Raw genomic sequence first — 15,203 nt, forward strand, 5'->3', positions numbered from 1 at the left:
AACCGTTCCTCATAGGACATGATTTGCAGACTGCTCACCATCTTGGGAACTCTTCTCTGAACTTGCTCCAATTTGTCTATATCTTTTTTAAAGTGGGGTCCCCAGAACTGGACACAGTATTCCAGATGAGGTCTGACTAAGGAAGAGTAGAGGGGGATAATTATCTCATGTGATCTAGACTCTATGCTTCTCTTAATGGATCCCAGAATTGTGTTTGCCTTTTTTGCTGCTGCATCACATTGTTGACTCATGTTCAGTCTATGATCTATTAGTATACCCATGTCTTTTTCACATGTGCTGCTGCTTAGCCCAATTCCTCCCATTCTGCATGTGCTTTTTTTCATTTTTCTTGCCCAGATGTAGGACTTTGCATTTCTCCTTGTTAAATACCATTCTGTTAGTTACTGCCTACTGTTCAAGGTTTTCTAGATCTTTTTGAATACTCTCTCCTCCCTAGTGTTAGCTATCCCTCCTAGCTTTGTGTCGTTGGCAAATTTGGTCAGCTTCCCATCAATTCCATCTTCCAGATCATTTATAAAAATGTTGAACAACACTGGGCCTAGGACAGAGCCTTGTGGTACCCTGCTTCATACATTCTTCTTCTTGGATGTACAGCCATTTGACCACTCTTTGAGTACGATCATTCAGCCAGTTGTGAATCCACCTAACAGTTGCCTTGTCATTCACATATTTGGTCATTTTTTCAATACGTATAGTATGAGATACTTTGTCAAATGCTTTACTAAAGTCAAGATTTACTGTATCTACCACATTTCCCTGATCTATCAATGTTCCGCTTGTCACATTGGCCAGTCATGTGACAAGAAGGAATCCTGAAATACAATACAAAATATACATCTTATGTATGACAAATGGGGCTCTACAGATAATAACAGAGCCTACAAACCATTGCATGGCCTCTTCAACAGTAGTGCTCTATCTTTTGGTAGATGGCCTTATGGGTTCATATTGCATGAGAGCCTTTAAGAGCATCTTAATGCAGGTTGGACAACAGTGTTATGTTTGATATTGTATGCACAAAGGAGAACCTACAAATAGCAGACACCTACCACTATATGTTCCCTACTATAACTACCATAGGTATGTTTGTGGGGTCTCATAGCAACCATGCAATTGCTGCTAGTGCTATAGTAATGCCCATGGGTCTTGCATGAATGACACATGAGATTACAGGACTCAGAAAGAAAATGGAAAAAAAGTTATATGTTACATTATCACTATAACTTTTCTGTGTTTTAATATTTCATTTTGAAGTGGGATGTATTTACTAAGTATTTCTTTATCTTTTGGCAGTTCAGTCCTTCCGATCCTGCTTCACAACATAGACCTACAACATGACATTTGCAAATCTACTTGATCGAATCGGTGGTGTTGGCACGTTCCAGATACTCCATAGTTTACTCTTGGCGTTTCCTGTCTGTATGGTGGCCTGCCACAACTTCCTACAGAACTTCACTGCTGCTTTCCCAGGCCACCACTGTGAGCCAAAACCTGGTCTTAATGGAACGGAAGGCTTATCCTACCACGATCTCTTGAGGGTAACTGTGCCCACGGATGAGAGAGGTCTGCCAGCAAGATGCCAGAGATTCAAGGAGCCTCAATGGAGCTTTCTTAATTTCAATGGTACTCTCCCAAATATCACTGAAATAGAAACAGAACCATGCGTTGATGGATGGGTCTATGACAAGAGTGTTATAAGGTCCTCTATCATCACGGAGGTAAGATTCCATGTTGTCAGTCACTTTATATGTAGCTCTTGTTTCAAATCCAGATTTGGAAAGATTTGTGTTTTCCTATCCTTTTCTTTACTAGAAACTTTACATTTCTCTTACTTTATAAACACAATGGTGTTGACTTATACATACTGTTCCACCATCAGAGTGGTGTGCCAGATTCTTATATACCACAGACTAAAAACAATGTTAGCAGCTTCATAAATATGATGTTCCCTCCTCAAACAGTATTTTTCAATGTATTTACTCCAAGAAACTGCTACGTAGACAATCCAATACAACCATAAGTAGGCAAATCTCCTAAACGGCATCCCTGTAATTTTACCTTTTATTTTGCAGTGGGATCTGATATGTGACCTGCGCCCCATGAAGCAGATGGCACAGTCGGTGTACATGGTGGGGGTTTTACTCGGAGGAGCTATTTTTGGAGGCATTTCAGACAGGTAAATTTCAATTTTTTCAACATGTTAACAATGTGGCCCTTCTACTAGTTATACTTAACTTGTGCAGTCAATGCCTGTGGCTAAAGATACAATGAACATAATTCATTGGCATTGATGACTAAATAGTCACCCTGAAGTAGATGTATATTAATATCTAATAGTTATACAAAGAAAGACGCCAACTAGCTGCATAGAGCCAACCCACCAATAGGTCTTGTAGTTTTCATTTCTATTTCCCTTGTTATAGTTTGTCCCTATTCGCAGTATAATTTTCATTCTTTGACTTTTTCCACTCTACTTTTAGGTTTGGCCGTAGAACAGTCCTGATCTGGTCATATATGCAAATGTCAGTAGCTGGGTCTCTTGTTGCTTTCCTACCCAGTTTCCCTTGCTACGTGTTCTTCAGACTGATCAGTGGCATGACCTTCTCCAGCGTCTTACTCAACACACTGTGCCTAAGTGAGTGCTATTGTCTACGCTATTTACTACTGTAATCCATTGTAGTACCACCACAGAAATCATATACCTGCTCTATGGCATCTCTATAGATGAAATACCCTCAATATACCATTATTATAGATTGTATATCGTAAGACAGATCATATACTATCACTAAAGATCATATACCACCAAACAGAACATAAAACATCACTATAGATCATATACCTTCAAATTACTTGTATACCATTAAATCACATAACATCACTGTAGGTTATATCTATGTAGAGATGAACGAACCTACTCGGCCACACCCCTTTTTCGCCCGAGCGCCGCGATTTTCGAGTACTCCCGTACTTGGGCGAAAAGATTCGGGGGGCGCCGTGGGTGAGTGGGGGGTTGCAGCGGGGAGTGGGGGGGAGAGGGAGAGAGAGAGGGCTCCCCCCTGTTCCCCGCTGCTACCCCCCGCTTTGCCACGCCTCCCCCCGCCCCCCGGCGCCCCCGAATCTTTTCACCCGAATACGGAAGTACTCGAAAATCGCGGTGCTCGATCGAGTAATTACTCGAAACGAGTATCTTCGCTCATCTCTGGTTATATGCCATCAAATAGATCATATAACGTCAGACAGATCATATTATACCATCAAACTACATAAACTAACAGATTCTATACTTTCACTATGCCATTATAGATCATATACCATTACTATAGATCATATACCATTACTATAGGGCATGTACTGTACTATCACATAAATCATATACCATCCTGATAGATCTTAATGTTAAGGTGAAGCAAGGAAATTGATTCAAAAGTCACAAAGAAGTTTTGTAGCCCTTGTCCAGCCATACATATAATAATGAAACACTTGTAAACTCAGCAGCAATATGAAGAACATATAAGTAGACAAAGTGAGTAGAAAAGTTGAAAACACCATACAGAAAAATACATATATAAATACATGTAATCCAGATAATATTCTCATTTCTTGGGTTTACTTTATGTTGGCAGTGTTAGAATGGATGCCAGTCAAAGGGCGCACACTGGCAGGAACTTTCATTGGTTACGTCTTCACTTCGGGTCAGATGGTGCTGTCAGGACTGGCATATGCAATTCGTGACTGGCGCTGGCTGCAGTTCTCTGTCACTGCCCCTTTCTACCTTTTCTTTATATACTCATGGTAAGTACTTCACACACTTCATATTTCCAACATTTCGATTTTTTTACATTTGGCTTTGTTCTTATATCTTGACATGACAAAATATAAAAACTATAAAACATGATATAATCCTCTTATTTATGTAAGACTCGCAGCCCAATGGTATGTGGTTGGGGCCGTAGGGATGATTAGAAATGTCTTCACATCAACATATTCCTGCTAGCTTGTTTTTTTTAATTCATTTACCAACTTATGAAATATTTACATAAAGTACTACTACTGTTAGTACTACTACCATTACTGTTACTACTAGTAGAGCTACTGCTACAAATTTTACTACTACTATAGCTACGATTGTTACTACTAATACAATTACTATAACTGTTACTACTACTACAGTTAACGCTACTACTGTTACTACTACTACCATGTTTCCCTGAAAATAAGACCCTGTCCTATATTAATTTTTGCCCCAAAAGAGGCACAGGGTGTAATTTCGGGGGATGTCTTATCATACGTATGTAGCAGGCACCTTTCCGGGTCCCTCCTGCTGTTCTCTGCAGTTCCATCAGGCTTCCAGTTCTCAGTACAGACAGAATATCGTTTGCTGGTAATGGGGTTTTAAAACCCCCGGCTCCGCAAGCGATTGCTCTGATTGGCTCTTGCGGCGCAACCAACCACTGTGGTGCTCAATGAACCAATCACAACCATTCAGTGCGAATTAAATGGCTGTGATTGTTTCATCGAGCGCTGCAGTGATTGGCTGAGCCACGGCACTCGAAATCCAATCAGAGCAATCGCTTGCTGGAGGCAGGACTTTCAAACCCTGTTACCAGCAAGCGATGTTCTATTAGCTATGAGAACTGCACGGAAGCCTGCCGGTAAGCACCCGGACGGTGACTGCTAGGCAAGTATTGCTTGTTTTTCCATATAGTGTAGCTAGGGCTTATTTTTGGGTTAGGGCTTATATTTCATTCCCGCCACATACAACTGTTACTACTATTTCTACAACTAGTGCTACTACTTTATTGATAATTTGGGGTATTTATATTTGCTGTGTCACAGGAAATCTTTCTTTATGAATTTACAGTTTGCTATGATTTTTAGCCATTTTTTACTAAGGATTTTCAAACATTTAAAAACCTTTCTGGTAGATCATCACTTGGACCCCTAAATTCAGGTCGGAATGGTTGAATTATTGCAACATCTATGTCTACCTTTATGGATCCATAACATGGACTGTCAACTAAATGATTAAGAGAAAACATACCTAAGGGTTATTTGCTACAATTGGATGATTGTGTTATAATGTAGGGGCACATTGGTGTTCGCTGCGCACTGCGGTGACATAAGTGTTATTTACGGCTTTTCATGGTTGATAATAATGACGGCAGCAGAGATCCATCTAATAGATTCTGTTTGTGAACGCAGGTTTTTACAAGAGTCTGGCCGGTGGCTTATTTTAAATGGAAAGACAGACCAAGCCTTAACCAACCTGCGTCGTGTGGCAAAAATGAACGGCAAACTGGAGGAAGGACTTAAACTGACAAAAGAGGTGATGAAAAAAAGAAACATTAAAATTCCAATTAATGTGTATAGGTTATAGACGGCTAATAAGGAGATCCTGTTTCATCCCATTTTATTGGTGAGAGCCTGGGCCAGAGGTGTAACTTGAAGCTCCTGGGCCCCAATGCAAAATCTGTAACAGGACCCCCGACTATAAAGCTTTACTCATAGTACTGGGCTCCCTATATGGAGAAGAGAGACCTTATGGGCCCCCTAAGGCTCCTGGGCCCGGGTGCAACCATATCCTCTGCATCCCCTACAGTTACACCCCTGCCTGGGCAGCATTGTAGGAAGAGCATGGAATGACTACAGCTCCACCACCCCTTAGTAAAGCCTTTAGCACTCAGTGATGGTATTATTTTGGCACTGTATAGCACTGTTATTAGACATTATAATGTGCTATTATTACTTGGGCATTTTATGGCGCTTTGAGTGCAGTGTGATGGTTTTACAAGGACATTGATGGCACTATTATATGAACACTGTATGGCAGTATTATGTGGATACTGCATATTGCTGGTACTGCACTTGTGTAATGACTGGTAGTTAATGAAGGGCTAGTGATTGCATCCCTTTGTAGACTTTCCAATGGTTTGTGACAGTGCTTTGGCAGAATATAGAGCTTCACTTTGATTTTATTTCAAATTAAGGATTTTTTTCTATGTGTTACATTTGTTTCCTTTAAAGGATGACGTCTCCTCTTAAGATCTAAGATAAAAGCTCCTAGAAATAAATGTAAACTACATTACTACAAATTGTAAGGTTAAGCCCCTTTTCTTTGTAGTCATACGGCAATGTCCCTATTACATGTATGCAGATTTCTGTACTTCTGACTTCTATACTTCATGTTGTACTTTTATACTTACAGGAGGTGATTTCACAAATGCAAAATGAAATTTCCAACCGAAAATCCTCTCACACCATACTGGATCTTATCCGAACCCCCGGAATGAGACGGATCACAGGATGCCTGATGATGGTCTGGTGAGTTACTTGTCATCACTGTTACATTATTTAATTAGAGACCGGGTCATAAATCATACGGGGATCACTACCCGGTCAATAATTGTCCACTGGGAAAACAATGGATTATGTAAGGGGATAGCTGAGCTACTCTCATTCATTAGATTCTGCCTTTTCTGCCAAAATTAGTAGTTTCATCTAACATTTATCTAATATCCTTGCTATCTTAAGGCTTTGGACCTTATGGCAATCATTACATCCAGTCCTCTTTCTGAATTTAAAAAAATCTGAGAAAAACTAGAAAAATATTGAAAGGTTACAAAACCAAATCCAGCTGTCAATACTTTATTGAGGAAGTCAAAACTGTTGACTAGCCTGATATAACGTATGTGATGGTGATCCACATGTAATGGTATTCATTATAATCCAAGCCTGGCAGCAATAAAAGCAATGAGATAAATGACAACAAGAATACTATATTATCTAACAATCTACGTCTCTCAATACCTTCAGGTTTTCTACCAGTTTTGCTTACTATGGGCTCGCTATGGACCTGCAGAAGTTTGGAATCAGCATCTACCTCGTACAGTTCTGCTTTGGTGCCATTGATGTCCCAGCCAAGTTTGTGGCGGCTTTGACAATGAGCTACATAGGGAGAAGGGTGACACAGGGCACTTTCCTCATCCTTGCTGGTTCCATGATTATTGCTAATATCTTTGTACCAATAGGTAGGTTGAACATAAGAATCAAAAGCCCGATCTTAATTCTGTCTGTTATATGTATGTATTACATGAACATAACTGCTTACAGACAATTCAATTAAGTTCTGTTTTTTTTAATGAAAATGTGAGATTTCAGTTTATTTCCTCCACTTCTGTGGCATAAGGCAGATGTATCATGGTTTGTTCACTCCTGTTTTGTCATTGCAGACATGCGAGCTCTGAGAACAGCATTGGCTGCTTTGGGGAAAGGGTTCTGCGCCTCGGCTTTTATGTGTGCTTATTTGTATTCTGGAGAACTCTTCCCTACTGAAATAAGGTGAGCCCTGCTGATAATTACATTGGGGAATATGGTGGAGGAAAGAAGCAGTTAGAGGTTCTGAGCATGGAAATAAATGTTCCTACTGAGACCTAGTTGGCTGATTGTTCATCATAATGGGTGAAACAATCTTAATATTCTCTAATGATGAGTCCTTACAGTTCAATAAGCATCATGTCAGTATAAGCACAAGCAGAGGGATAACCTGAAGTTCCTAGGCCTCAATTCAAAATGTGTTATAGGACCCGCCATGTATCATGTATAATACTGGTGTCTTGTTAAGTGGCTTCTGGGCTCCTTCAGGCACCAGTTCTTGGGTGCAACTGCTACTTCTGTCCCCCTATATCTATACCTCTAATCCAAGAGTTATTACAATAGTAACAGCTCTCTTACCCTGTTGCTGATATGGGGCTCTCACACAGTTTAGAACAATCCATTTGCCTACTGGGTGGTGGGAAACTGCACAGGGCTCACTATCTCCAGTTACTATATAGAAGGCCATTGGATATGAGGGACTTATGGTGAGGTGAACCTGTATATGTCAAGGACAGTGCTGACCGGTGTCTACTATATACACCCACTCTTCTTGCTGACAACAGCCATCTTTGTCATTATTGGCTACCAAAAAAGTGTAATTGGAAGTTTAGCAAATTGAACCATATGATAAAGGCCACTGTTATTTATGAATCTGTGCAGTCAAATCTCTGCATAGATCAGATCATTTATCTTGTTCCTTCTGTATTACAGGCAAACAGGTATGGGCTTCTCAGACATGAATGCTAGAGTTGGATCTGTAGTTGCACCAGTGATTCATTTAATTGGAGATCACATCCCAATTCTGCCGGCTGTCATCTTTGGCACCGCTCCTGTTTTATCTGGTATTGCTGCTATTTGTCTGCTGACTGAGACTCGCAATAGGCCTCTACTGGACACCATTAAAGAGGTGGAAGAAAAGTGAGTGGTCTATGGGGAGACATTTTTTAAATAGAATAATGGCTGCCAAAAAGTTGGGACAGGCTTTCGCCTCTACAAAACCTCCATGGCACTAAGCTTATTGGCCCAGGTCCAGCCCCCCAAAACTCCCAGTTATATGCCTCATTTCACAGGGGGAAGTTGTGGACAGACACACATATATTATGTAGTATTACATGGTGACCATTCATAGTCTCACTCTGGAGGATTAATTGCAGAGCCAAAATACAGTCACTTCCTTCTGAGTTTATTGCTGGGGGATCCTATTAGTAGGACCACCTAGAATCTAGTTAACAGGGGTTGTCCAAGATATTTCTACTACACTACAAAAACTTTTTAAGGGAAGGAAAAAAGCTAGTAATGGAAAATCTTCACAGCCATTTGTTTTTTTAGACATGTGCTTCAGACCAGATTATTATCTGGACTCTATTATTTATCATATTTTTTGTTTCATCCTTAGAAGACTGAAAAAGATTTGGATAAAAGAAGATGAAGTGAAATTGGAGATTGAATTACTTAACAAGAAACCAGACACCTTCAAAGAGGCAATATGACAACTTTCAATACTTCACAGACTTTGGTATATATCATGTCTTGTATCACGCGGACTCAGGACGGCCTTATGCATCAGCTCTTATATTAAGATGGCATAAAGTGCCCAACACTCATGATGAGCCTCCGGACCTAAATCATCTCATATACAAGGCTATATGGGTTATGGACTATCCTAAATACACATAGATATTGCATACTCAAGAACAGTGACACCATTGCAGAATGTTCCCTTGGTTATATACTTGTGACATTCTATTAACGAAGCAGAAGACCAGGATGAGCATTTTATAGTTCCCTTTCACATAAAGAGAGTACTGCAGAGTGTAGACTTGTGGGAGATCAGAATAAAGGTAAATGTAAATAGTAAATTATGAACAATGTGTCCCATTAATGGGAAGTATCACTGCTATCGGTACAGCAAGCTAATGAGGCCTTTCAGGAAAGTGACATAGTGAAAAACTGATCTGTATTTATATTTTTAGATGAAGAGTTCACACTCCTGTTTAATGTGTCTCATTGATATTCACAATGTACAAGCTATGTATAGTATCTATGTAATTGTACAATATGTGAGGGAGGTGAGCATTATTTCCTCAGTGCAATGTATATTAAATAAAGTGTTTTTCTACATTTCACGATGTTGGTTTGTTTGTTTTTTTTGTATGGCAAATCATCATGTTATTTCCTTTGGGATATATTTACTATAGGAGGAGCAGAAGTATTATAGATAAGTACTATATAAAGCAAAACATAAGTGAGCTTGCAAACTGAATGAGCGAGCCTGCTGTATTCTATGTGTACTGTCTCCAAAAGTGTACTGTGTCTTAAGGCCTCCTTCCCACGAACGGATTTCCGCCGCGTAATTCGCGGCGAAAATCCGCTGCGTTGCCCGCAGCTATTAGGTTCTATTGAACCTAATAGCACAATGCTCACGATGCGTAATTCCAGCGCGGAATTACGCACCGCGATTTCTCCCGTCCTCACCCGCAGCATGCTCTATTTTCTGCGGGTGAGGACGGGCTGTACGCACTAACGGCTTCCATTGCAGTCAATGGAAGCCGTCCGTTCACGCTATCTCCCGCTGTAACCAGCGGGAGATAGCGTGAAAAAACGCTTTCCCGCCCACCGCCGCGCGTCATCTGACGCCAAATGACGCGGCCGGCCGCGTCACGTGACACGCTCGGTGACGCGACGGTGGTGGGCGGTGACGGGCGGTGACGCGGCGGTGGTGGGCGGGGAAGCGATTTCACGCTATCTCCCGCAGGTAAGTATAGGGGCTCTGGGGGGCGCCGTGACGGGCTTCACTGCGTAATATTACGCGGCGGACCCCGTCACGCTCGTGGGAAGGAGGCCTAAGTGTGTGACTTGAGATTAGTGACTTTGGATTCAGGGACTTTGGAAGAGTCACTTATACTTATTTAATGCTTATCTATTTGAATTGTTGAATGTATTACTTATAGCTAATCTATCTGTATGATCACCATTAAGAATGTGCTCCATGATTGACAATGCCATCCAGTATACACCTTGTGCCCTGTATGTAGTCCTTGAACAGCCATTCCAGAGCGCATGCTGCTGTACAAAATATGAGCATGTTGTACATTTGGAAGCCCAGATCTTGGATCTAAATGAGAAACTTTCAACAATCAGATCCATTTGCATTATGGAAAGGAGTTTTCTGCTCACTGAGCAGGCACTTGCTGGGCTAGATGTGGGGGTGGATAATAGTATGAGCTGAGTGACAGGATACCTAGAGGGAAAAGATCCAGGGAGGCTAGTCCTGAACTGACACACGCCAACAAGTTTGAAAAGTTGGCAGATGAGAGGGATGCCATTATGAATTAGAACTTCTGCAGCAAGACACGGCCTCTGACCACCGGGAAATGTCTACTACAATAAGAAAGGGGAATAGGAGCATAGGGAAGGCTAGACGGGTTCCGGTAGTGGGAGACTTAATTATTAGGTGGACAGACAGGGCAATCTGCCACAAAGACCGGGATCATTAAACGGTGTGTTGTCTTCCTGGCACTCAAGTTTGACACATCGCGGATCGGGTTGACAGATTACTGTGAGGGGTTGATGAGGATCCAGCAGTCATGGTACACATTGTCTCCAATGACAAGGTTAGAGGTAGGTGAAAGGTCCTTAAAAACTATTTCAGGGAACTAGGGTGTAAGCTTATAGCAAGAAACTCCAAAATTGTAATTTTTTAAATACTACCTGTACCATGTGCCACACCAGAAAGGCAGCAGGAGATTGGGGAGGTAAACAAGGGTCTTCAGAATTGGTATAGGAAGGAGAGGTTTGGGTTCCTGGAAAACTTGTCCAAACTTGCTTTTGGCTACAGGTTCTCCCATGGGATGGGCTGCATTTCAACGGCGAGAGTGCAGCTATGCTGGGGGAGAAGATGGCTAGAAGGCTGGAGGAGTGTTTAAACTAGGGACTGTTGGAGAGGGCAACCAGGGTAATGGAGGGGAAGATCCCTGGTCCCTGGTCAATGTAGGCAGTGACCAGGGACTAAGTAATGGAAATGAGGGGTGGGAGGGGTTAGTACAGTTAGAACTAGCAGAAGAAGTTTGTCTTTATGTAAAATCCTGTTTAAAGCCCACATTACAAGAGAATATATGTGAGGGAGATGAAATGTGAAGTCTCTATAGGTAGAGATATATGGAGGGAAAAACAATAATAATAATATCCTCATAGGGGCTCTCTACAATCAACCAAATATAATAGAAACCACCGAAACGTTATACTGAGACAAATACATGAGCAAATCACAATGAGGTAATTATTATGGGGGCTTTTAATTATCTGGATATAAACTGGGAAGCCGAAAACCTGGGGATCTTTTAAAGGTAATAAGTTTCTGTTAATAACTAAAGATGATTACCTTACCCAATTTGTCCAAGACCCAACTCGAGCGATGGCCTTTTAAGACCAAATATTAACCAACATACCTGACAGAATAATAGGGGTGCAAGTTGGAGGGCACCTTGAAATGGTGATAATTTTAACTTGTCTTTCAACTGAGAGCATTATCAGAAAGCTACAAAATGCTAAACTTTAGGAAGGTAGAGTTCGACCAGCTTAGGTTTCTGGAGGCGGGGATTTTGAACCTCCAAATCAGGAAGCACTGAGGGAAAACTTCAAACAAGTCTGCTTGTACTTCAGGGAAGACATACAGGAAGCTGACAGTGCCTGTTAGGTGATGTATTCTTTTTTTAAATTTTTTTTAATGTAGCCAAGGCTTATTTTTGGGGTAGGGCTTATATTTCAATCCTGAAAATCCTGGCAAAATAGTGCTACAAGGCTGCATGACTTTGTTGCGCCACATGCAACTTTGTAGAGACACAAAATCGCGATATTGCTGTGAGAAAACACAGCAGTATAGCACAGAACACAGATGCGATATCGCTACAATTTTCTCGCAGCAATAGTGCTGTCGCCCGTGTAAAAGAGACCTTAAGGAAAATTAAATATTAGGCAGGCAAGGGTTCTACGTAAAAAAAAAAGATACCCAAGTGGTCTATGGGGTAAAAAAGTTTGGGAGGATCTGGTCTAGAGGAAAGAAGGTTTCTACACCAACATAGAAGGGGTGTCTTTACTGCAAGAGCAGTGAGACTATAGAACTCTCTGCCTGAGGACGTGGTGATGGCGAACTTGATAAAAAAGTTTAAGAGGGGCATGGATGTCTTTCTTGAGCATTATAATGTTAGATGTTATTATCACTAATTACTTCATAAAGGTCAATGAATCAGGGATTATTCCAATTACTGGATTGGAGTCAGGAATTTTGGGGGGCTTAAATGCAGAACATATAATATTCTATCACTCTTGAACTCTTTTATTGAATTTGTCATCACCATGTCTTCAGGCAGAGAGTTCCATTAGTTGTAGGAGATGCCCCCTTGTTACCAGCACAGTCCTGGGTATAAATAGATCATGGCAGAGATCTCTGTATTGTCTCCTGATATATTTATACAGAGTTATTAGGATGCCCCTTAGCCGTATTTTCCCTAAACAAAATAATCCCAAATTTGATAACCTCTCTGGGTATTGTAGTCCATCCATTTTGTGTATTACTTCAGTTGCTTGCCTTTCTACCTGCTCAAGCTCTGATATGTCCTTCTTGAATACCGGTGCCCAAAACTGTGCACAATATTCTATGTGTGGTCTGACCAGTGACTTCAAAAGAGAAAGAACAATGTTCTCGTCATTTGCCATTGTATCTCTTTTGATGCACCCCATGATCCTATTTGCCTTGGTAGCAGCAGCTGCCTGACACTGGTTGCTCCAGTTAAGTTTACAGTTAAAGGGGTTGTCCCGCGAAAGCAAGTGGGGTTATACACTTCTGTATGACCATATTAATGCACTTTGTAATATACATCGTGCATTAATTATGAGCCATACAGAAGTTATTCACTTACCTGTTCCGTTGCTAGCGTCCTCGTCTCCATGGAGCCGTGTAATTTCAGCGTCTAATCGCCCGATTAGACGCGCTTGCGCAGTCCGGTCTTCTCTGTGTTGAATGGGGCCGCTCGTGCCGGAGAGCTGGTCCTCGTAGCTCCGCTCCGTCACGTGTGCCGATTCCAGCCAATCAGGAGGCTGGAATCGGCAATAGAACGCACAGAGCCCACGGTGCACCATGGGAGAAGACCTGCGGTCCACCGTGGGTGAAGATCCCGGCGGCCATCTTAATAAGGTAAGTAAGAAGTCGCCGCAGCGCGGGGATTCGAGTAAGTACTATCCGTTTTTTTTTTTTTAACTCATGCATAGGGTTAACTCATGCAAACCCGTTTCGGCGCGGGACAACCCCTTTAACTAAAATTCCTGTTATGTCTGCTGGGCACACCTCGCCGCAGCATGGAGTGAAATCGCATTCAAACAGGACGTGCTGGCTAAAACACCAAAGGGACAGTGAACAGCATACTGAGAAATGGACTTACGGACAGACATAACACAAGGACTGACAAACGGCCAATACACTTACCTCGCATACCTGCACACATAAGGGATAGAATTGCTATAAAAGTACGAGGTATTAGTTCGTGGATTGGCCAAGTCACCTACGCTCGCGAGCCCAAACTTCAAGGGTCCTCATCATCTCGCCGGATCCAATCTAACGAGGCAACATCCATCAGAACCCTGCCTGCAAGCAGAGTGGTCACCCCAATAACGATGGCCCTGCACTGGAACCTAAGGACCTCACCAGCCCGGAGATGATACACAATCCAGCAGGACAGAACGCAGTTCACACAAACACACTAAGGCTAGCATGCAACACAGAACACCATTAACACTAAGCATGCCTATTCACATCAGATGTCCGGCCACCTAAACGGTCACTGAACCCAACACTGTACACACACATGTATACTGAACACATATAACAGACATGCAGGTAAACCAAACCCTAGAATGAAGGAATACCAGCTCTATCTACAGAGGGACTGGTATATATATATATATATATATATATATATATATATATATATGCAGTAGACCCGTGGGGATTGGTTGGCGATAAGAACTCCACACCCAGCCAGCTCAACTTACCATCACCTGTGAAGCTATGCTCATGGAAACCTGTAGAACCACAGGTCCCAGAAGCACAACCTAACAATTCCCAAGTCCTTTTACATGTCAGTGTTTCCCAGTGGTTTCCAGTGTAATGGTTACATGTATTTTCTCTGCTCATGTGCAGAACCTTACATTTTTCACTGTTAAATCCCATCTGTCACTTTTTTGCCCAAGCCCCCAACTTATCCAGATCCTCTTGCAATCTTCTTGCATCTTCTCTTGTGTTAATATCTTTACATAGTATTGTGTCATCTGCAAATATATTCTACCAGATCATTAATAAAAATATTAAACAGAATAGGGCCCAGTAGCGCCCCCTGCGGTACCCCCCTAGTAACGGTGACCCAATCAGAGTATGTACCATTTATAATCACCCTCTGCTTTCTATCACTGACCAGTTACTTACCTACTTACACACATTCTCACCCAGACCAAGCATCCTCATCTTATATACCTACCTTTTATGCGGCACAGTATCAAACGCTTTGGAAAAGTTCAGATACACAAAATCTAGTGACTCTCCCCGGTCCAGTCTAGAACTTACCTACTTGTAGTAGCTGATCAGATTGGTTTGACAGGAGCGATCTCTCATAAAGCCATGCTGATATGGAGTTATACAGCTATTTTTCTTAACATTCTCCAGGATAGCATCTCTCCCACAACAGAAGTAAGACTTACTGGCCTGTAATTTCCAGGTCCGCTTTTTTACCCCTTCAAACAGTTTGGCACTACAT

At 41.7% G+C, this 15,203-nt stretch overlaps 1 protein-coding gene across 1 annotated transcript; it reads left to right on the plus strand.

The window, feature by feature from the left end:
- Positions 1-1,331: 1,331 nt before the first annotated feature.
- Positions 1,332-9,314, plus strand: LOC136582770 (solute carrier family 22 member 20-like). Its single transcript, XM_066584008.1, has 10 exons — positions 1,332-1,739; positions 2,094-2,197; positions 2,502-2,656; positions 3,648-3,816; positions 5,227-5,350; positions 6,230-6,345; positions 6,838-7,052; positions 7,254-7,362; positions 8,110-8,316; positions 8,795-9,314. Exons 1-10 carry the CDS (start codon positions 1,356-1,358, stop codon positions 8,886-8,888), a joined length of 1,677 nt encoding a protein of 558 aa, XP_066440105.1. The 5' UTR covers positions 1,332-1,355; the 3' UTR covers positions 8,889-9,314.
- The last annotated feature ends 5,889 nt before the right edge of the window (positions 9,315-15,203 follow it).

Source organism: Eleutherodactylus coqui, chromosome 11 (assembly GCF_035609145.1).
Source record: "Eleutherodactylus coqui strain aEleCoq1 chromosome 11, aEleCoq1.hap1, whole genome shotgun sequence".
In the NCBI taxonomy this organism is placed as follows: Eukaryota; Metazoa; Chordata; class Amphibia; order Anura; family Eleutherodactylidae; genus Eleutherodactylus; species Eleutherodactylus coqui.

Excerpts from the sequence above, each read along its gene's own strand:
- LOC136582770 (XM_066584008.1), top strand. The coding sequence starts at position 1,356 with ATGACATTTGCAAATCTACTTGATCGAATCGGTGGTGTTGGCACGTTC. Across the intron at positions 2,657-3,647 it reads ACTCAACACACTGTGCCTAA|TGTTAGAATGGATGCCAGTC; the intron begins GTGAGTGCTATT and ends TTATGTTGGCAG. Across the intron at positions 8,317-8,794 it reads ATTAAAGAGGTGGAAGAAAA|AAGACTGAAAAAGATTTGGA; the intron begins GTGAGTGGTCTA and ends TTTCATCCTTAG.